The following is a 23,320-nucleotide window of genomic DNA, read 5'->3' on the forward strand; positions in this document are numbered from 1 at the left end:
TTTCCTGTGAGAGTGACAGAGCCCTGGGACAGGCTGCCCAGAGAGGCTGTGGAGTCTCCTTCTCTGGAGACATTCAAAACCTGCCTGGACACGTTCCTGTGTGATGTGCTCTGGGTGATCCTGCTCTGGCAGGGGGGTTGGACTAGATGATCTTTCAAGGTCCTTTCTGACCCCTAAGATTCTGTGATTCTCTGACTCCCTGCTTACAAAGAAAACACTCTGCTTTCCTCACTAATAGATTTGTGACTTCTCTCCACATCAACAGAAATCTTTTTGTTACTCTTGGCATGTTGCTTGCATCTCAGATACTAACAGATTTTACATGTTATTGTGGAATGGTTATTACTGCTTCTTTTAAATTTTGTCTCAGTGGACAGGATTAGTGGAGTGGATGATAATTTGAATACTCCTTTGTGAAGTGCTAGTTTATTGAGAAACAGGCAGAAAAAATATGCTGTGCACAGTCTTAGGAGATTTTTTCAAAGTAGTTGATGTATCAACAGAACTGCTCAGATTATCTCACCACTGGTACCTCTCAGCTCCAGTCATATTCATCCAAAGTCTGAAGTCCTGTTAGGTAAAGCCCAGATGCAAAGGTAATTGCTTCAGCCTTATTCTAAATGTCACTCCATGTTATATATGTATAGAGAGACAAAATACTATATGCCTATATTTAATTATTAATAACAATGGCAGAAATCTAATATATACTGCATCTAAGAAGGAGTGAAGAAGATTTTAAAAGAATATGTTCTTGAAGAAATATGGATAGACTGGCATCTACCAATGCCAAAGAGTATTAATTGAGCTGGATTGGCTAACTCAGTTTTTCAGTAAGCTGCATGATTTTTCCATGTCTTTCCATCACCACAGGGGATATTGACTCATGTTTTGTTGCTTTTGGTGAGAAATGCTTGCATAAACTCCACCTGCTGAAAATAGAAGAGCAGCCTAGCCATACTGGGCCTGAGTGAGCTAACACAGCTATATGTAAAATTCCAGAAGACACGGAAATCATTGGTGTTAACTTCAGTATGCTCTTCTAGGCCCAAGCCTAGGCCAAGTGCTTGTTGTTTTCACAGGTTACAAAGACGTGAATTCATTTTCTCACATTGTTTAAGGGTTTAGTGTCCCATTTTTCTGAACAAGCACCAAACTCAACAAATAAATAAGGACCTTATACTCTGTCTGTGAAGAAAAAGCAGCTGAGGTGGCTTTGTTTTCCATTTGGTTTGTTTTTTTAAATAAAAATCTCTTTAAGAAACTGGTCAGGAATAAAGGTCCCATTTTCCCTTCTGTTTAGTACCATGCTAGGAATTCAGCTACACTTGACCAGTGTCAATACAGAACTGCATGTTTGATTATTTTTTTTATTAATGTGTTAGTGGGTGATCTGCTTTGACAAATACTACAGACTTGTAGAGTTTTATATATCATCATAAACACTTCTTTGGATTAGCAGAACTTCAGGTGCGTTTATTCAGAACCTCACTTCTCCAGGGGTATGTATGTTTTTTTCCTTTCAAATCAGTGAACTTATTTATGTTTGTGACATTTGAGATTAAAGTGTTATATTTTGGAGATAGTATTTCCAGATTCTTGACTTAAAATTCTGAACACCCACAGGGAAAAATGTTCTCAAACACCTCTGTCAGTAAGGTTAGCAAATGTTGAGAAAGTGTATTTGGATACCAGCTCAGCCCTAGCTAGATATCCAGGCAATGTGACCATAATAAATTAAGACCACACAGACTTGGAGCATTAAAAGTCATCATGTTAGACAGGATGAAAGTAAGCTTTATACTAGAGTACTTTGGTGTGCATCAATGCTCCACAGCCATCATGACTTGAAATTTCCTGCAGTACTGGGAAAAAAAAAAAATAAAGGGAAGAAAAATAACTGTTTGAATCAAATTAATCTTTTAGATTCAGTACCTCCCATTCTCTGTGCCAGAACAACAGTTGTCTAAATAGCAAATGAAACAATGTCTGCGTGGATAGCTATTTGTCAATATCTGGAGAAAAAATCTGCACTCCTAAAAAGCAGCTAAAACACCACCCTTACTAGCCCGATGTAAAGATTCCTAGCACAATATTAGCCCTCCATAGTATGGTGTGATATTCAAGCTAATGATAAAAGTTTATTATTATGGTCATAAAGTTAAGTTGGCTTTTCTTTAAGAGATTCCATGAAGTCCTAAAAAGAATCCTTCAGCTAGAAGTGTTTCAAATGCTAAAACATTTAAGCTTTTCCTGTTTAATGAGCTATTCTACAACATAACTGTTTCAAAACTTCCATGACATATATATTTACAGCCAAGTTTACCTCTGTGACTACACTATTGAAAAAGTAACTTTTTTTGCATATTATCATAACATAATTAGTGTTTTTATTTATAGAATGAATTAGAAAACTCCTTATTTAGGCAGAGAAAATACAATTTAAATAATGTACTTGTTCTATCAAGGTGTTTCCACGAGTATTTGTTTTTCCACAGAGTACAGCTAGGAACACATCTTCTGTGAAGGCAGTGGACAGTATTTGCAGTATGAAAGGCAGCCCAAAGAACAGCATTTGATAAATTATATTGAAGGACGACATCAAAGTGTACAACAGTTATCTTCCAAAAAAATACGTTGATACCCTGTTAGCCACTGACCTGAAGAATAGTGTTCCCATGTAAATAGAAAGGAACACATGATGGACTTTTCAAGTATTTTTTTCTCCTGCAACAGTACCTGTACCTTTAAACCAAACTACAATTTGGAATCCATGAAAATAATATGCTAAAGTAAACAAAATGCTGGGGATCTTTCAAGATCTAGTACCTGACGATGTATGAAGACAACTGATCCCAACAGTCGCCAGGTGCCACCCTGTCTGTCTACATGTAGCATGCGAAGTATCTGGAGAAACCGGATCCCCCTGGAAGGAAAATAGTATATTAAATATCATTAATTAGAATGTACTGCCATATTAGAGAACTGTGATACGATTGCCCCTGACTAGGGTTGCATCTTCTGCTTGAGGCATCTCTAGTAGACAGTATATTTAGATATATTAGACACTTCATTATATTCAGATACATTCAGAAACATTGACTAGGACAATAATTTGTTAAAATACAAGAAACAAAAAAAGAGTCTAAAATACATGCTTTCAAACTCAGAGGAAACATGCATGTTTTACCGGATTATGATTCCCCAATGATTCCTTTCCAAGCAAAACTAGTGCTTCAAGCTTTGCTAACATAAATATGAGTAAACTTTTTTTCTCTATTTGCCAAAAGTAGAATGTGAATCAAACATGGTATTACTGAAGTCCTTTTTGTGTAAGTTAGAAATAATCTAATTGGAAATATATTTAGTCCTATGTGATTTTAGGACAATAACTGAATTATAAACTCCAAACATTTTCAACTAAAGAAAAACAATTATTAGTATGGTTCTTAAGAAGAATTTTATTCAATGGAAATACTTTATTCTAGTCACCCTTTTGACAATTAACTCCATTTGCCTGTGCACCTCTTACTGTCTCATCACTGAAACAAAACATTGAAGAGCAGGAAAGGATGAAAGTTGAATTAATGTATCTAAAAAAAATTCATTAAAAGTATTTTTTGTTCTTTCTAGCTATCCTTAAAATGTTGATGTTGTTGTTTGCTTGCTTTTTTAAATTTTAATCTTACTTCAATTCCATTGTGGCTGCATTTTTCTGCATTACACCAGCTGAGGAAATTAAGTCACCCTTAGTCCCTGGGAAGGCATATTGTTTTCAGAAAGACCAAACTTTTCCTTTATTCAGAAAGGAGATTTTCACAGTTGACAATCAAGCAATCAAATGCTTGCAATTTTTGTTGAAAGCACACAATAATCCTGACTATCAAATCATATATCAGCTACTGGGTTTTGTAATTTCGCGGATATGCCATTGGAATAATAATTTAAATTACCTGGAAACTTTAAAATACCTACTTCAAACCTGTTAATTAAAACATGAGTCCAAGAAGAACTGCAAGACTACCAAATACATGAGCACCAGCAGACATATAATGTAATAGTTCACTGGTTGCTTATGGTAGGAGGGGAGAGATTTACATTTACAATTACTAGACACACCTCTTGATGCCTTGACCCAATGGCAGTTCTTGATTTTCCTGTCTCTGATGTACCTAGATGGTTACAGCTATGTTACTGCTAGGTGCTGACATGCATTCTGTAGGCTGGCAGTGTTACAAATAAAGCCTAAAAACAAGATAATGAAGAAGATGATACTCCAGATACACAGCCACTGAACATGCACAACTCATTTACCTCTGAAAAGGGAAAAGAAATTGGTTGAGAAAATGACCATTTTTATCAATTTGGTGAACTTAAAACAGTAAGGACAGAAGAGTCTAGAACTCTGCTGTGAACTTTGCAGTGCTACTAGGTTTCAGGCTCACTGGTTGCTGCAGGGATGAAAATATCAACCTGTCATTCCTGATGGGTCTGCAGCTTGCAACTTCATTCCACAAGAAAAGAACCAAACATGCAAGCACCCGTGCTCTCTGGGATTCCTGGGATTTAAGGGACATCCAAAGAGGCCCATTATATATACCTTACAGGCAACAAAAGCAAAGGCAAGGATATGGGATTAATTGCTTCTAAATTTAAAAAGAGCCACTCACATCCCAGTTCTGAGGAAAACTGATGGGACTAATGCTTGCTTGATCCAGATGGTTTTTCAATGGGGCAATAGCAACACTGTTATGGTCGCTAGACATGGGTTAAGTTTCTCTGGCAGAAAGCATTTTGACCTGTAGGACAATAATTGCTTATTTTAATACCAAGAAAGGCTGCACTGAGCCCAAAGCCAGCTGGGTTCACACATAAACACACAGCAGGCCTTTCCATTAAGGCTCCTTAACTACACTTCTAGTTGAATTCAACAAAATCTTCAGATATTTCACCTTCACTCTCCTCTTCTCCTATATGAGTTCATAAATCACATTCATGCTGCCTGTGTGAGTATTTATCATCATGTAAGGATTAATCTTCTATGGTAACAGCTACATTAAAAATACTTTATACATGTAGTTCCCTCCAGTGTTTGTCTACAGAACTAGACAGTTTGGACAGTACATTCTCATTTCCCAGTAATTAGACTGCATTGGAAATGAGAGGCTTGTAACAGAACATGCAGCACATCTTGCAAGTTTGAAGGAGTGGGAAGTACACGTACTCTGCTTATCATTCTGTTCTTCTATTTACCCTTCTATTTACTTTACTTCCCAAAACAAGTTTGCAGTACTTGATGCAAGCTGAACAAGCACTGTAGACATCAAATGTTTCTGGTTTGTGTATGGTACAAGTGACTTGTGCCAAACAAATCCACCAAAGCATAATTACTCTTTAAACAAAGTAAAAAATACTTAGTTAAGTGCTGTCTGAATTATTTCTTAAATAAACCAATGTTCTCTAATACTCTGTTGTCTCAGAGAGCTGTTTGATGTTTTATATAGGACATAATGTTTCTTAAGGTTTTTTTTCCTCTTGGCTTCAGCATTCCCACCATTCTTCATACACTTTGTTTCTGCACTCTTGTTCCCCAACCAGTGACCAAGCACAATAACATAGAGTCCTTCATTGTCCATTGTTTTGTTATAGTAACTTTTCCTATATTGGGAAATTACATAGACAATTTATTTGGAAATTGGGAAATTAGATACACATCTTACATAGCTCTGAGGTTGTGAAGAGCTACAGTCACTAGAAAAACATACCTTATTGCAGAGGTGGCAAACACCTGTCCATTAGATCCGATGCTCAGAACAATAATTGAGGCGACCACTACAATTAGATCTGTTTAAAAAAAAAAAAGAAAAAAAGAAAAAAAAAAGCATTAAAAGTTAGCTCTCATCACTGAAAGACACAACACATACAGATTGTGGAGAGTACTTTGAAAATAGAAATTAGGTTAGCTGAAATTAGGTGGACAGTAAGCTAATGTAATAGTTTCCCATCAAAAAAACAATTACCCTGTTTATTCCATGATTCATTTAATAATGGAAATTTTAAAGATCTTGACAGATCAGACAGCTTGCCACAAAACCAGCAAAGGCAAAGACACATGTACACCCTAGAAATGAATCCACATTTTGGCTCAAGGATCTCAATTTACAAAGGTAAGTTAGTTTTTCTTTCAATCAATAATTAAATGGATGAAACCAAGCATCATAGGCGAGCACACACAGACGCTTGATTTAAAAATGGTATCAAAGATGTAGTGCCAACCTTGCAAAGTTTAGGGAACTGTCGGAAGAAAGATTGCCTAGAAGGAATCAGAGTCATTGGTATACTTTGTGATACAGTCTTTAATTGTATGAAAAAAAAATACTGTTCCCAGAGTTCCATTTTTTTCCCCACAACTGCAAAGTTTACACAGTTCCAGCATTCCAGGGTGCAGCTGATGGATTGTGTTCACAGTGCCAGCATCCTTATTTTCTCTCACCCTAGTTTAGTGAACAGGTTTATTGCTTTTAATTACTGAACCCTATTCTAACATTACTCTGAGAAGACATTTTTCAGATTTCCTTCAGGGCATTTCTGTGGTAATCCTCTTTAGAGGATTTTTCACTTTCAAATTCTAACCAGAATATAAAGGATTGCACTCTAAGTGGGCAGTAAATGGAGTAAGAATGAGGGAAAGTTTTGGTAAATTTTCCTTGCCAGTTTTAAACAGGCAGCACTTTATTCTTCAGAGCACTTAATGTTATGTAGCACTTCAAGAAAAACAGTGCCTGCTGACTTCACTTGCAGCTGTGAAGGCTCAGAACCTCTGTAACCTGACTTCAAAGTCTTCATTTGGACATCCAGAAAATGAGGCATACTTGTGAAAAGTGATTGAAAGGACTGCCAGAGAGTTTCCATGTGATGCCTATGCAAGATGCAGGATGGAATCCAGCTACAGAGGCAACAACAGTTCCCTTCAATAAAGGTAACCTTTTCTTCCTCTCCTTCAAACATTCTCCTGCCTCATTCACTACCACGTAGTTGCTGCAACAAATATTGCAGTAGTTCTACAATTAACAGTATCCTTCACTCCCTGACTTGGATTAATTTGCAGTATCAGTCTGATTTTGTGCTGTAAAAGCAAGATTCATCTCCACTCAGTCAGTTTAAAGACTGTGCTACAGTAATTGGACGTTTATAAAAATGAAAATAAATATAGGGAAGGAAAAGTTAAGGCACAGAGTTTCCATTCTGGGATAGTCTTATTTCTGTATTATCACTTCATAATACAGATCTTTGCCCTTATGCAAACGATGCACCTGATGTCCTTACTAAATTCTCAGACATATACATACCCAACAGATGACCAGCACAGAAGCAGACTCCTGGCATGGAAAATAGCAGGATGAAGAGCCAACATCTATTTAAATAACTTTTTCAACTCTAACAAGCATTAGTATTTAGATCAGCATTACATTAGTATTCATGTAAGTTTCTAAAAAAGGAAAGTCTCAGGAAGCCTTGGTAATTTCAAAACTGTAATTCCAGCAATGTATGAACAACAATGTGTGGAGATCCTTCTCAAAACATTCTTCCTCCTTACATGCTTGCAAACACGTATGTACATGCACAAGATGTGCAGGGACAAAAATGACATATCATCTATACAATATGTGCACTACATATATAGTTGAATGACCTACATAAATCATGTTCCCTGCAAATCAGCAATGTAGTACACAGATTGGAAAATCTAGTCCACTGCTAGTCCACTGTCCTTGTGGCTTACTGTTACGTTCTGAATTACTGAAAAGTTCCAAACAGCTGCCATTTCTTATCTAAAAAACTGCTTTCCAGTGAAATATTACTTAGTTCTGCATAAACTTCAGCACATAGCAACACTTGGTTCTTTGTGACATTTTCTGCAATGACCAAAGGATAAAAGATGTTGTGAAAGGACATTCTCTTGATTTTGCATGTGCTTGGTTCATGCATTTTATAAAAGTCTAATTAGGTTGGGATTTTCAGAAGCATTTAGCTCTTAACCTAGCCCGACTGAAATAGTAAGTAATGGAATTGTTAAATCAGTATTTAAGAAAGGTATCACTACTGCTGTTGCTGCCATAGTACATGAGCACTGCACACTCTTTAAACGTCTTTCTGTGAACTAGATAATGAAGAAGCATGAAGAGACAAAGTGATTTTTCTAGAGAGTCTTGGTAAGCTGAGAATTAATTTGATCTATGTCTCCTGACAGGGTCTTTAATTATAGAACTGTCTTTTCTCTCTTAAATGTAATCACCTATAATCTGTTTGCAAAGAGGAGAAAAATTAGGCTAACTGTAGAAAATCTGTCTAAGAAATAATAGTAAGAAAAAATATTAATGAGGTAGAGAAGTTGCATCATCTTCCATTTGAAATGAACATTCAGGAAATCATATGTCCTATCGTAACATCTCCCAGCCCAGTTACAGAAATGTCATGTTAACATACTATTTTATGCAGCATGGAATGCAATAATATCAAACAAATTAATAAAAGAAAGTAACAATTACACTTCACTACTAAATCTCTTTCTGGTAATAAGCTCCAAAATAATTTTTATTTACAATTAGAGAGAGGGAAAAAGGAAAGAGAATAGGAGAAAGTAGAGAAAGTAAAAAGTGCTACTCAAGCTGAACTTTCTAAGAATGAATCAAAATTTAATGTGGACAAAAGCCATTAAAGGAATCCCTCTGTTATCAAAGATATTTCAATGATAGTTTCTAAAACAAAGACTTTTATATTAATACAAAAGTAAAATGAATACCTTATTTTTACTTTCTGTTCTAATACTTTAATTTCTTTTTTTCTAGTGTTCATATTTTTCTCTTGTTGATATGAAAATGATGAGTCAGGATGATTCTAGCATTCTTAGAAAGTCTATTTCCCACGCTTAGCTATTTGGATTAGTGGAGACACAGTTCCACATGCACAAGATATGTAAAAAAATAAAACTTGACTTTACATGCATTGCATTCTTCGGGGAATTTGAGATGTAAAAAAAGTACTGATGCTTTTGAATTCCCAACCAGCTGTAGTCATTCTTAGCTTTCCTTAACAAAAATTATTGTTTTTTCTCCAAGGTCTATGCAAACATTAATGTTTAGTGTGGCAAGTGTGCAATACCAGTACTCAGAACCTGTATCAAGCTGAAATCACAGTTTAATGGGACTGCCAGATTTTCTCCTGCATCTATGTACCCTAATATACCACCCTAAGAAGCATTTCTTAATTGAAAGAGAAGTCAAGAAAGTGACTGGGAGGAAAAAAGTTATCTACAGGTTTCATGGTTAGATCATGAAACTAAATCGGCTCTAGATGCAGATGAAGAATTTATATGTAATGAAACACTTCTTTCTCAATAACCCAAAACTGAGTACAGTATCTCATCACATAATTCACTACCCATACCAGATGTATAATAGAATACATTGTTTCCTGAGTTTTTGCACCAAGTTTCATAAAGTCACAGATGGTTGAGGAAACATCAGCTCATTCTCTCCCCTTTTCACCTCTTCCACTTTGCTCTATTTAAAACTCAACGAGTTGATGTTTGAGTAGCATAAAATTCACAGCTCTACTGGAATCTATATAAAATCACAGGTTTAAAATAGAAATTCTCTTTTTATGGTCTACTACAATTTTATCCAAACATCACCTTTTATTAATCCCTCTGTTTCACAGGTTCTCTTCTTCACCTCTTCCCCTAAACTCTCTCTTACTCCAGAGATGCTACCCCCAACAGTCCCTCAAACCATCTAAAATTTCTTCGCTTTAGTACAACCCAGGGGAAATTTTCCTGAGTTATACTTTTCATGTTTCCATGTTCTTCCCAATTTATACTCACCTTTGTGTTTGCTTTTCACACCAGACCTAAGGAAGACTGCATGTGTTCAAAATTGTCTCAGTTTTCTCCAGTTACACAAGCAGATTTATTCTTCACTTCCCAATTTTGCCTTTCTCAAGCTGATGTCTGCCTGTATCTCACAGCCATATTTTAAATGTTCAGTTCTAGCACTTCCAAAGAAGAAATAGTTGCATAGCATCACAAAGCAGATAAGTAATTGAATGACTGACATAGCTTAGAACTGCAATATGGTCTCTGCAGTAGTGGACATCTTTACTTTCAAACAGATGATGATAGCAAAGTTAAGGGGAAAAAAAAATGAAATGTTTAAATCTTACCGATAATGGATATTGGCTTTCTGGCAAAGCGTATTCTTCCCTGGAGGCCAACATACTTACTCCTGCAGCCTGCAGACCACAATCGGACCACATATTCAGCACCAAAAAACACAACCAGAACTATCTCCTATCAGAATTAAAAGGACAAAACGTCAGGGTTTTTTTTTCATTAAAAGACAGACTGCAGTTTGCACATCTAATTTATTCCTATGACTAATACAAATAAGCTTGTTGAGATGAAAGATGCAATAAAAATGATTGGGCCTCATCTGTTCACTTTTTTATATGCATATGCCAGCCAGTATGTAAAAGGGAGATATAAGCTGTTCCTGAATGTGATTTGCCTGAATAAAAGGATGGTTTAAGCTCCGTTCCATCAGTGTATCATAGGGAAAAAAATAATCTATTGCTCCTCTGTTGTTTATTTCCAAAACTTAAAACTTAAAAAAATAAGGAATGGAAGGAAGCTACAAGCATATAATTCCTAAAACTAACAAGTATGTGAAACATTCCAAACCATTACACAGAATTTATAAATGCAGATAAAGTGTAATGCCAAATTTTGTATAGTCAAAACAGAATAATAAAATCATAAAGTATCTCAAATTGGAACGGACTCGTAAGGATCATCATCAAGGTCAACCCCCCGCTCCTTGCGGGATTACCTAGGACTAAACTTTATGACTACAAGTGTTGCTCAGAAGCGCCTTGAACTCTGTCAGGCTTGGTGCTTCTTGAGGACCCCATTCCAGAGACTGACCACCCCCTCATTGAAGAACCTTTTCCCAGTGTCCAGCCTGAACCTCCCCTGATGCAGCTTCATTCCATTTCCTCATGTCCTATCACTGGTCACCAGAGAGAGATCAGCATCTAACCCTCTGCTGCCCCTCCTGAGGAAGTTGTAGACTGCAATGATGCCACCCCTCAGTTTTCTCTTCTCCAAGCTGAACAAACCAAGTAAACTCAGCTGGGCCTCCTAAGTCTTGCCCTTAAGGCCTTTTACCATCTTGGTAAACACTCTTAATAGTGTGATGTCCTTTTCATACTGAGGTGCCCAAAACTGCTTGAGGTGTGGCTGCACCAGTGCAATGTAGAGTGGGACAATCACCTCCCCCTACCAGCCACCTAAGCCATGCTTGATGCACCCCAGGACACAGTCAGCCCTTTTGGCTGCCAAGGAACACTCATATTCCACTTGCCATCAACCCAACCCCCAAATCTCTTTCCTTGGGGTGCTCTCCAGCCTCTCATTCCCCAATTTGTATGTATACTCATTGCCCCATCCCAGGTGGAGAATCCAGCACTCACTCTTGTTAAATTTCATACAGTTGGTGATTGCCTAGCTCTCTAGTCTGTCCAGCTCTCTTTAAGGTGTCTCTGCAGTTGCTTGCCTAACATCTTATGGACTTGTCTAGCTGTGTGCTGGACATTTTGTCCAGAGGGATACTGTGAGAGACAGTATCAAAAGCTTTGCTAAAATCTGAAAACACTATATCTACTTACTTCCCTTGCCAACTAGGTGGGTGACCTTGTCAGGAAATCAAGTTGGTTAAGCAGAACTTTCCTCATGAGTCCATGATGGCTATGACCAATGACTACATTGTTTCTCAAGTGTTTTTCACTAATTCCCAAATTAACCTTCTCCACAATTTTAACAGGCACTGAAGTGAGACTGACAGGCTTTTAATTACCAGTGTTTTCCTTCTTGCTCTTCTTGAAAATTGGGACGACATTTGCCAGCTTCCAGTTGACTTGGACCTCTCTAGACTTCCAAGATCATTGAAAATTAATGGAGAGAACTCCTGAAATTACACTGGCCAGCTCTTTCAGTACCCTGGGATGAATGACACTGGGCCCTATAACTCTATGTGCATCCAGCTGGAGCAGCAAGTCTCGAACAAGTTCAGGGTCAGCTGGGAATTTATCATCCCCCCTTGTCTCTTCCAATACAGGGCTCTGGGATTCCCAGAGCTCACAATCGGTGTTGAAGACAGAGGTGAAGAAGTCATTAAACATCTCAGCTTTCTCTACATCCCTATTTGTGAGGTGACCAAACTCATCAAGCAACACTCCAACGCTATCTCTGATTCTCCTTTCGCTATTAACATATTTTTAAAAGCTCTTTTTGTCATGCTTCACAGTGTTGGCCAGCTTGAAATCTAACCAAGCTTTGGTCACACATATTTTCTCCCTACCATGGTGAATAGCATCTCTGTAGTCCTCTCATGTCACCTGGCCTTGCTTCCAATGTCTGTACACTTGCATTTTCTGCTTAAGTTCTAGAAGAAGATCCCTGCTTAGCCAAGCCAGCCTTCTGTCCTGCTTGTTTCACCTCCAAAACTTTGGAATTGTCTGCTCCTGCACTCTTAAGAGATGGCTCTTAAAAAGTGACCAGCAGTTGTGGACTCCTCACCTCCTCCCAGAGCTCTGCCACTAAGTGGAATTCCTCTGCTGGGCTGCACCTCCTACAACTGTGCTTAGTACTGCTGTCCACTGTATTGGTGTAAGAGTAGGCACACCCTGCAGCCTGACACATGGGCAGCAGCACCTTCTCACCAGAGCTCTGTTGGGAAAGCTGTGTCAGTCCTGGTGATTACAGAGTTTAGAGAGGACATGGCCTTCTGCCAGGTGGATACCATTGCTCCCCTGTCCATCTGGCAGAGTTTCAGTGCCCTTCCTGCACGCAAATTGCCCTGATGCACCTCACCACACTGCACTCTTTTTTTCCTGCTCAGCTCACAGCACGTATTTTACAGGAGTGGGGGAGATCTTTGTTCCTTCCTTCCTGGTTTTCCTCTGCAATGGCACTATGCTAGCACACCCAAAATCTAGTTGCTAGGCTTTGTTCCAACCCAAACTGTATCCAGTAACTCAGTCACCAAACACCTACTATATAAATTACAGCTTTGGAAAATACTTGTATTTTAACTTAAACATGTTTGCAATCTGCACCTGGGGAATTCTAAAGCACCCAAAGAGTGAACACACTTAAATCACAATTTTCACTTAATGACAATACCAACATGTATTAAAAACTGACATTCTGAGGGGTTGAAAAGAGAGCAAAGTATTTCAAAGCTGAAAAACAAGTAAGAAAAACTATACACTAATATGTAAAATTTCACTTCAATTTTTATTTTTAACAAAGTAAGGTTAACATTTCTGTATTCACTTCTACCTCCTTGTTTTGCCTGGAATGAGAACCAAGAAATTAGGCACAGTCTTCCTCTGTTTTCATGGCACTTTCTGGCTGACTAAAGCCAAGGATAGTAGAAAGCTAAGAAGGTTTACAGCAGGTTCAAGGCAGAAGCACAAGAAAATACACAGCAAATCAGCTCCATAAGTTTGAATGTTAATGTTACTCTATTATCTAGAGCTTCTACAAGTAATACTTCTAAGTCTGTGCTCTTGTGTAAAAACTAAATTAAAACATTTATTTGAGAATAATAATCTAAGCAAAATTCAAGAACAATCTAAAAAAACCCCACAATTCCTGCATTTTGGGGATCTTGCAAAGTGCTCTCCCATTAAAGTGTCTACATTTTAGCAGGTTCCTGGTGTCATCTCAATGAAAACATTTGTTTTCAAGTCTCTTATTAAGGATTTCCTATTTCCACCACACTCTCTGTATGGACTGAATAGACCTGCTGGAGGAATGGCACTGAAGCTTTGCAGTACTGAAGTAATGAGCCTTTCTTTCTGCGGTTAAGCAGAAAGCTAGAACCAAAACTTGAACTGAAAAAAAAACACCATTTCTGAAGCAAACAATTCCACATCCTTATCTGCAGACTAAAATGGCTGAGCTCCATTGAGTTCCACCTCAGAATGATGTCTACACAGTCTCAGAGGAAGAAATGTAATTAGTAAACACAGTTTATGTGGTTTTGTTGCCAATGTTGGTAACTTACCCTTTGTCAAGGGAAGATATTAATAGCAATTTAAAGGAAAACTAATGTGCCATCCAACTGCATAAAAAACATGTTTCTGTCACTCAGTGACAGTTTATTCAGTGTTAGTTCTGACACACAACACTGGTGACAGTGGAAGAAGGATTTCTACAGAAACTGCCTATTAGAATCACTGGGTGAGTTGGGTAAAAAATTGTGTAGAAAGGAGACAGGTAAGTGCTGAGGAAGCAAAAACTTCTTAGACTTAGGTTATTCCTCAATGATCCTCTGAGTGTACTTTTAAAAGCTGAAATTAAAACTCTATCTGGCCAGAGGATATTTTATTCTCAACGCAAATTCCAGAACCTATGATTTTATTCCAGCTACCACCAAGGACCCACCTTGGTCATGTCTGGGAAACCCCACTGAAGTCAATAAGTTTACATAGTCTGGAAAGGAAAAATAAATTATTGACAGGAAGGAGGAAGAAGGAGGAACCTACATCTTCAGTAAATTTTAAAATTAATGACTGATCTCTGGTTTATCCTGGACAGGTGTCCACATTAGCAAAACCACAGCAATTAACACATTTATTGGCAGCCTCAGTCAGGCCAAAGACCAAAAGGGCATGGAAAATGGACAAGCATCACAACTCTATAGGTGGTCCTTCTTAAAAAAAAAATAATTAAAAAATTAAACAACAACAACAAAGGAATATTATGAAACTCAAACTGTTGTTGTGTTTACTTCTAATGAAAAATATAAGACAACCATTTCCAGAGCTGTCAAGTCTGATCAAGGTTCACCTCACTTAATTCACCTTTAAAAAAAAACCTAACCTACCTCCTTTTCCTCCTATACACATAAACAACCTTAAATGTATTGCTTCACATTTACCTCTGGTGAAAACAACCACAACAACAAAACTAAACCAAATCAAACCAACAAACAAAAAAGCCCACCACAACAAAACAAAAAAACCCAAACAAACCAAAACCAACCAACCAACCAAAACCCCCAAAGAAACCAAAACCCAAAAACTATCCAGGGCTTTTCTGGAAAGTCAGGGAGAATAATGTTTCTTACCAAAATGGCAACAAAAGATGGTGAGGAATTGCTGTGGACAGGGATGAACTTCCTAATGAAATCAAAACTGAAAGTAACAAGTAGGAACAAACTGTTACCTCAAAAAAATAAGAGCCACATCAGGCTTGATCAAAATAGAGCTAATAAATAGAGCTCTGAGTGTCAGCCTTTCATTTTTCTCAGCAACCCTTCTCTGAACTCCAATGAGGAAAGAAAGGGAAAGGAAAGCTGCATATCCTTTGAACAGAACACCTGCCATAAACTGTCAGGACATTTGCCATGACCCATTAAAGGATCATGAGACAAGTGTGGAAAAACACAGAGCATCACCCTTTGCCTAGGGCACCCAATCTGCTGCAGAGGCACAGCCAGAGGCACACTGTGTCAGATGAGAGGGTCTTAGGCAGTGCTGCAACTCAAATTATCTTCCAGGAAGCAAAGCACAGAGGAAGGAAAAATTAAACAACAACAACAAAGGAATATTATGAAACTCAAACTGTTGTTGTGTTTACTTCTAATGAAAAATATAAGACAACCATTTCCAGAGCTGTCAAGTCTGATCAAGGTTCACCTCACTTAATTCACCTTTAAAAAAAAACCTAACCTACCTCCTTTTCCTCCTATACACATAAACAACCTTAAATTTATTGCTTCACATTTACCTCTGGTGAAAACAACCACAACAACAAAACTAAACCAAATCAAACCAACAAACAAAAAAGCCCACCACAACAAAACAAAAAAACCCAAACAAACCAAAACCAACCAACCAACCAAAACCCCCAAAGAAACCAAAACCCAAAAACTATCCAGGGCTTTTCTGGAAAGTCAGGGAGAATAATGTTTCTTACCAAAATGGCAACAAAAGATGGTAAGGAATTGCTGTGGACAGGGATGAACTTCCTAATGAAATCAAAACTGAAAGTAACAAGTAGGAACAAACTGTTACCTCAAAAAAATAAGAGCCACATCAGGCTTGATCAAAATAGAGCTAATAAATAGAGCTCTGAGTGTCAGCCTTTCATTTTTCTCAGCAACCCTTCTCTGAACTCCAATGAGGAAAGAAAGGGAAAGGAAAGCTGCATATCCTTTGAACAGAACACCTGCCATAAACTGTCAGGACATTTGCCATGACCCATTAAAGGATCATGAGACAAGTGTGGAAAAACACAGAGCATCACCCTTTGCCTAGGGCACCCAATCTGCTGCAGAGGCACAGCCAGAGGCACACTGTGTCAGATGAGAGGGTCTTAGGCAGTGCTGCAACTCAAATTATCTTCCAGGAAGCAAAGCACAGAGGAAGGAAACAGCAGCATGGACCTGATTCTTGATGCTCACACGTTAGTCTCTTCCTGTGTTGTTGGAGGGAAGGGATACTGTTGACAATTCAAATTGCCACAGTAGTAATAGGGACAGCATTTAACATGCAGGCTTGTGCCGTCTAGTACCTCTGCTAAAGTCAGCTGCAGGAATATTTCATTATTCTATGCTTGTCCCTGTTTTCCTGTCTGGGAAAAAAACTCAGAACATACACCTATAATATCCTCTGCCCTTAACTTCATTTCATCTTTGTATTTTTTTCTTCTTTTTCCTAAATGTAGCCACTGCATAAGTCTTTCCCTCCAACGCCAACAAATCATCAAATAATACATAACAGGGTTTATGCTATTCTTAGTATACCTCCATTTTATAAATTTTATTAAAATATAAAAAAATAACCTTAAAAGGAAATATGTGGGCAAGTAACTTCCATCCATATCTAATTCAATCAGTCAAATAAGAAACTCTTGTGGAAAAGCCATCAACTTTTCCTCAAGAATGTCACTGATTACCAAATAGAAAAATGCTTACATTTACACAGAAAATCAACATTTTATACAGGAGTATGTGTAAATGAAAAATATAGCCTGGAATTTACAATATGTTCCAGTATGGTTATGGATAACTGCACAGAGGAAGCAGGGGAAGGGAAGGAGTTCGGCTGGAGTGATTAAAGTGCACACATGAAAAAGACAAGTATTTTCTCAGCTGCAGCTGTGTTTTAGGTGGAGAGCACACACAAGGCTCTCTTCACTTTTTTTTATTGGAATATTTAGGTGCTTGGGTAAAAAGAGGAAGTGGGATGGCTAAATGAATAGTGTGTGCTCACGAAGATTCAATCAAGGAATGGCAGCGTAAAACAATGAAGCCTCAGAAGCAGGCATAAAGGTTTAATAGTCCAAATGTTTGCACACGTGTACTTATGTCCAAAGTTTAATCTGATAACCTGTCTTCAAGGTTTTCCAGTCCTTAGAGCTGAAAATGTCAATTTAGTGACCTGTTTAGCTTAGTAGTTAATTGAATGCTATGAAAACCTACTGCTACTGAAAATGCTTATTTTGCACCATCATGCTTGCTTTTATAAAGATGACAAACATCATATATGAAAATATAATATCCAATATATGGAAGAAAATATGCCAATCGCTACTGAGTGTCCTATAGCATCATTAGAGTATTTGGACTTACATCTCTCAGATTAAACCAATGCACTTCATGTTTCCAAGTCTGTTGTTTGGATACAAATGGATTTATTTAACATTTCTTAAAAATTTATTTCCATGCATGTCTGATACATATGCTGAATTTGCTGACTTCATACCAGAAGTAACTTTATTTTCAGTTTATCAACATTTACAATTTTCTGTGAAGAATGAAGCTGTACACTAATGATGGAAACACATGGTGCTCTAGTCACCTGTGACAACTACAATTCAAATCAGTTAGGTGAGCCAGATGGGAAGATTTACTTTTTAATTCTGTTTAGGCAGGGAACTGTTTTTCTACAAAGAAAATTAACTACAGTTTCAATTATTTTTAGTAGGACTTTTTTTCCTAGAATTTCTTAATTCAGAAGGAGTTTGTGTTTGGCTAAGACAAACACAATCAAATAGTGAACTAAGAAGATTCAAGAAGTTAGTGCCTGAAGTTCTTCATTTCTCTATAGATCCACCAGTACCCTAAAGGAGCCTTCGAGTTCCCCAAAAGCATGTTTTGAAGCCTGACCTGAAGGGACCACCTCTTGCAGGAGGGGAAAGGTTTACCTTTGCTCCAGGAGTGGAATCCACCCAATGTGAATATCCAACTCAGAACTGTAAATAATCATATCCAGGTTTCTTAACCTTTTCATTCAGGAAGTTCTCTGAATTCTGAGGGAAGGAATTGGAAAAATCCTGCATGTACCTCTCCACCTTCCTCTCACTCCTAAGTCAGAAATGTTTATGCAGTCTCTTGGGCCACATTCTGAAACCACTTTGCACAGCAAACTCTACAGAGCTAGAGTAAGAAGTGAGTAAAATTTGAAGAAGGGCATTATGAGTTGGCCCTTTGTTCATTAGACTCAGCCACATGTAATTCACAGTGATTCCAGGTAGTTGAAAAGCACACAACAATTGTCCAACACGTTTTGTACTTCAGAGGGCAAGCCACAAGGTAATATAAGCAACAGGAATAATTGTATCATCATTCACATTGAGAAGCTTGATATTTACATTTAATTCTAGAAAGCAAGAAAGCTGGCAACTCAGCAAGATTTCTTAGCAGACAACTTAAGCTTGTCGAGTGTGTTGAAAGACTTTTGGACTCAATTTTTTTCCTAATATGTTCAGTGTATGAAACAATTTTCCATATATATTTTAATAATGCTGTATATTATATAATACTATAATATATAACAATGTATTATTCCTGATCTATTATTTCACCTTGCTACAAAACAGAAGCTCAGAAACAGGGATTCTTGTTCTTGTGTTGTCTCTCACAGTTTTACAAGGAATAAAAGAATAGGGAAAAAACATTTGAGTCATGTGGTTATTTTTAGTCAGATGTATTCTATACTAATAGTCTGATTCTTCCACAGTGTAGAAGAAATAGTGTATTTTTCTATTGAAGCACTTTACCTGTCAGTTCCTTTAAGGGATTAGATTCCTCATTAACACCTACTGTTACACAAGAATTAAACACTACACAAGTATCACCGAATGCCACTAAATATTATGAGACCTACTCTGCATACCATCATCTGTAAAAATCCATTCTCTGTAAGAACTGATCTGATGAGGCCAGCAGGAGTATCTGTGAGCTTCACGTATTAGATTATGGACATATCACTTTCCTAAACAGAGGTGGAAAAGGCCCTGAGTGCTAATGCCATGTGGCAAAGCACAGATGCAGAGTTACAAATTGACACAAAAGCAGGAAATGGATAAAAATTCCACTGTTTTTACTTTCTAATGCTAATTGCTTTGATGAGGTGGAGAAAATTCCCTCAAACCTGCTAGAATAGATACACTTACACTGTAAATCATAAAGTATACTAAATTAAGCTTACATACCATGCTGCCTTGTTTATTCTCTGCTAACAAATTAAAGGTAACACAGCATTTTATGACATGACTACATAGCTTAAATGGGAGAAGGGAAAAAAGCAGAGCCAAAAAATAAAGCAGGAGATCTCCTCCTCCACTCTAGGGAGGCAGGAAGAGTTCCCTACGGGGGATGTATGGGTTTAAGCAGCCTAGAAGATGAGAAGGAGGAGAAAGGTCTTCATACTCACCTTGTTCCCAAGGAGATGGAGGCAAGAGGAGTGGACGAGAGAGGCAGGAGAGCGTGTCCTCTTTCAAAAACCCACACTTTGAAAATAGTGTCATCAGCTTACTACTTTCAAAAAAGAAAAGCCATCCTGAGGTCCAGTTCAGAAGCAGAGCAGTTAAAATCCACTCATGTCTTATCTGGTTTAAGTAAACCAACTGTCACTCAGTACTCTGAAGTCTGGGTACTCTGAGACAGCCTAGCTGATACATACAGCAGGAGGATGTCTTCAGAAGAAATCATTATATAAAGCCAGAACTGAGCAGTGAAAGACACAGAGCACTGTGACCCATTAGCAGCCTAGAACTCTTTAATGAGATCATTCCCTAAAATCCTGACTCCTAAATACAGCCACAGCATAAGCCTCTCTCCCTGAAAAGCTTAAGCAGCAGTTGATGGTGGAGCTCCTAATCTTACATCTCAGTCTGGTGCAGCTGCTAATCTTACATCTCAGCCTGGTGGAGCTCCTAATCTTACATCTCAGCCTTTTCTCCAACAGGATTTGCAAACACAGGAATGTTACGAAAAGCTATGTGATGAATGTAGTCACCGCATGAGGACTGCTGACAATCAAGCAATGTAAGAGGGCAGTGAGGGCCTACAATAGAGGCAACAAGTGAGGACCCTGAAAACAGTTTTTAAGGGTATTGTGTACCTTCTAGTACCATATTGCTATGAACGATGGGTGTTAATGTGTTCAGAAGATATACTGTTGCTTTTTTCTAGCAAAGAAACACATCAGAGGAAAGCAGACACATGAAGTCTATCTCCCAAAGGAAGCAGTACCACAACAGCTCATCTCCAAAAAACACTGGAATCCAGGATCCAGCCCTGCTGAAACAGTGAGGGGGGATCCCTGCTAAGACTAACACCCTTGTTCGTGGCTCTGATGCAGAAAGCTTCTAGGATAATAAAGTTTTATCCCATAAGGCTGAGACAACTACATCAGGAAACCACTCATCAGGAGAATACGACTAGAATGTAGTGACCCCTGTTGAAAGGAAAAGAGAAGACTGAGAAGTGCTTTACTTATTTGAATAGATAATAACTTTGTAAGAAAGTCTCCATTTTTTGCACTGAAAACAGACTACTACCAGAGACTTAACACTGAAATAACTAAGCTTTTGCTACAATCCAGTATAGCAATTCCTACACAGTCCTGCCGTTACCACTTAGCCTGAAAATGTGGCAGCGATTTCACATTTGGATTATGTGCTCTGAATTGGAAAGCATATTCAGATAAACATTTCCTATCCCTCTTCCATTCCAACTGCAATAATCACAATATTAAATATTTCACAGCATACAAGTAGAAATTAAATAAATAAATTTGAATCAATATGATTTATAGCAAAAACATTCTATTTTCTCAAAGTCAGGAACACTTGGTATTCTTAAATTTAAAAAGTAATTAACATCAATATATTAAGGCAGTGAAAAATTTCCTTTCAGTCTACAGTAGTCTGTCCTTATACAAATTGATGACTTTCTGTGTTCTGTTACTCATAGTGTGTAAAAACATTATGTGCATGATAAAAATAATATTTTGTTCTTGTTTTTAGGCAGAACAATTAGTGAAATTAGTCCCAAGAGCTAAGAAACTCTGTCTTTGCAAGGTCTTTTACAACAAAAATAAAAATGTCTTTTGTAAACTACCATGGTGACCTCTCCTGGTAGGAAAATATATGACCTCTAACTATGAAAACAGATTAATTCTCAAAGGAGGAATTACACCTGGCCCACTTTATAGTTTATTTTTCAATGCCATATTCTTAAAGATCTAGATGCCATTTACAAATCAAAACTGACACACAAACTACTAGATCATTAAGAAAACATTACAGCCTTCTGCTGTGTAGGCAAAAGCCTACACAACAGGCTTTGGCAACTTATAAAAAAACATTTTTCAACACAATAATCTTAGAGTAAGGTCAGTTTTTAACTGCATATATTAAGGAACAAAAATTTGGGACAAAGTGGAAGGATAAAATGTTGCATAAAAGCGACACAATGAAGGAAGCCTGAAAAAAACAGATGGACATAAGCATAGGCAGGGTTTGCTGAAAACCTTTTCTAGTATAAACTTCTTAAACAAAACCAGTAATTTCCATGGAAATGTAAAGATACTCTTAAATACTTTTAAAATTTTAAATCTCAATCACTTAGCTACTGTGATCTTGGACTCAGACAACGTCAAGGTTTGCCTATGGTCATGCAAAAAGTCTGTGCCGATATGTGAGCAGATCTTTGACAACAGCTCAAGACATTCTTTGCTCTGAACGACCAGCCAACAATATTAACTAGTGAAAATATATATATTTGTTGTTTAATAAGCACACACACCTGAAAGAAAGCTTTACACATCAGGAAACAGATGTGTTCATGTAATTTTGATAACATCCCAGGGAAGAAAGTGGCTGAAGAGCTTAACTTTATACACCATACTAAATAAGATTTTAAAGGCTTATTCATAGAACAAAGGATATAAAAGGGAGACTTCGTGTAAGTCTCCCTTTATATAAGATATATAAGATACAAATACTAAAAGTCAAAAAGAAAGTTAAGCAGGCAGAATTTTTGTAATGAAGCACATCATAAGCAACCAGCACTAATTTGATTGATCTGTTGAAAATTTCAACAAGTGCAAGCTGTAAAATGGATAGAACTATGGGTGATGTGGTCAATGGAAATAGAGTTGACCCATGACAGAAACTTAAGCTAATGATAGAAAAGTGCATGTATTTATTTTAGGAACAAGCAGATTAAAACTAACTCTAGTATTTTAATACTTTTTCTTCTTTCAATTATTTATGACCAAACCATCTGTAACTATATCAGTGAAGAACTGAAGTATGAAGCAGGTTTTCCAGTTTAAAAGAAATATGAACATAGCTGCTTTCTTGATTTCTCAGAATACACATTTTGAAAGATTCTGAAGTTAAAAACAGAATAGCATGCAACAGGTAAGGATGATGGAACAAAAAAAAAAGCAGCTGTCAGGTTTTGTCTTCTTCAAGATAAACACTCTTCAAGAGCCAGGTTCCTGGCATAAAAGTGCATGGGGAAGTAGCTGTGCAGATCAGGCAGGAATCACAAACTCATTCTGCATGCAATCCCATGGTATTTAAGGAGCACTTCTGAACACCATTAGGAAGGTAGCAGATAAACACAAGTAATAATTAGGAGACAATTCTATCAAAGACAGAAAGTGAACACTGTTGACTCAAGATTAATGATTGACTGTAGGCTTTTTTCTTCCCTGTAGCTATTGAAAGAATTAACCTATTTTTAAAAAGGAATTTTAAACCAGTTCAAAAATACAATTGCTCACAGGCCTGTTGGGAATAGGCTGTACCATATGGGAAACAAAAAGAAAGAAAGCCATGTTCCCTTCCCTACCCCCAAGTTATTACTATTAAAACATGCCATACACCCAGGTTACACGTTCTGGTACTTAAGTGTGGCACAATAATTTGTGAGACTGTATTCCAAGTTCA

General features: G+C 37.4%; 1 protein-coding gene across 1 annotated transcript in view; it reads right to left on the reverse strand.

Moving 5' to 3' along the window:
- LOC104389984 (potassium voltage-gated channel subfamily KQT member 1-like) overlaps nucleotides 1–23,320 on the reverse strand; it is a 485,421-nt gene that overhangs the window by 436,629 nt on the left and 25,472 nt on the right. Inside the window, 3 exon segments of the mRNA XM_009999050.1 lie at nucleotides 2,830–2,926; nucleotides 5,766–5,844; nucleotides 10,222–10,348. Of these exon segments, the coding sequence (XP_009997352.1) occupies nucleotides 2,830–2,926; nucleotides 5,766–5,844; nucleotides 10,222–10,348 (303 nt within the window).

Source organism: Chaetura pelagica, unplaced genomic scaffold (assembly GCF_000747805.2).
Source record: "Chaetura pelagica isolate M959 unplaced genomic scaffold, ChaPel_1.0 scaffold6, whole genome shotgun sequence".
Lineage (NCBI taxonomy): Eukaryota > Metazoa > Chordata > Aves > Apodiformes > Apodidae > Chaetura > Chaetura pelagica.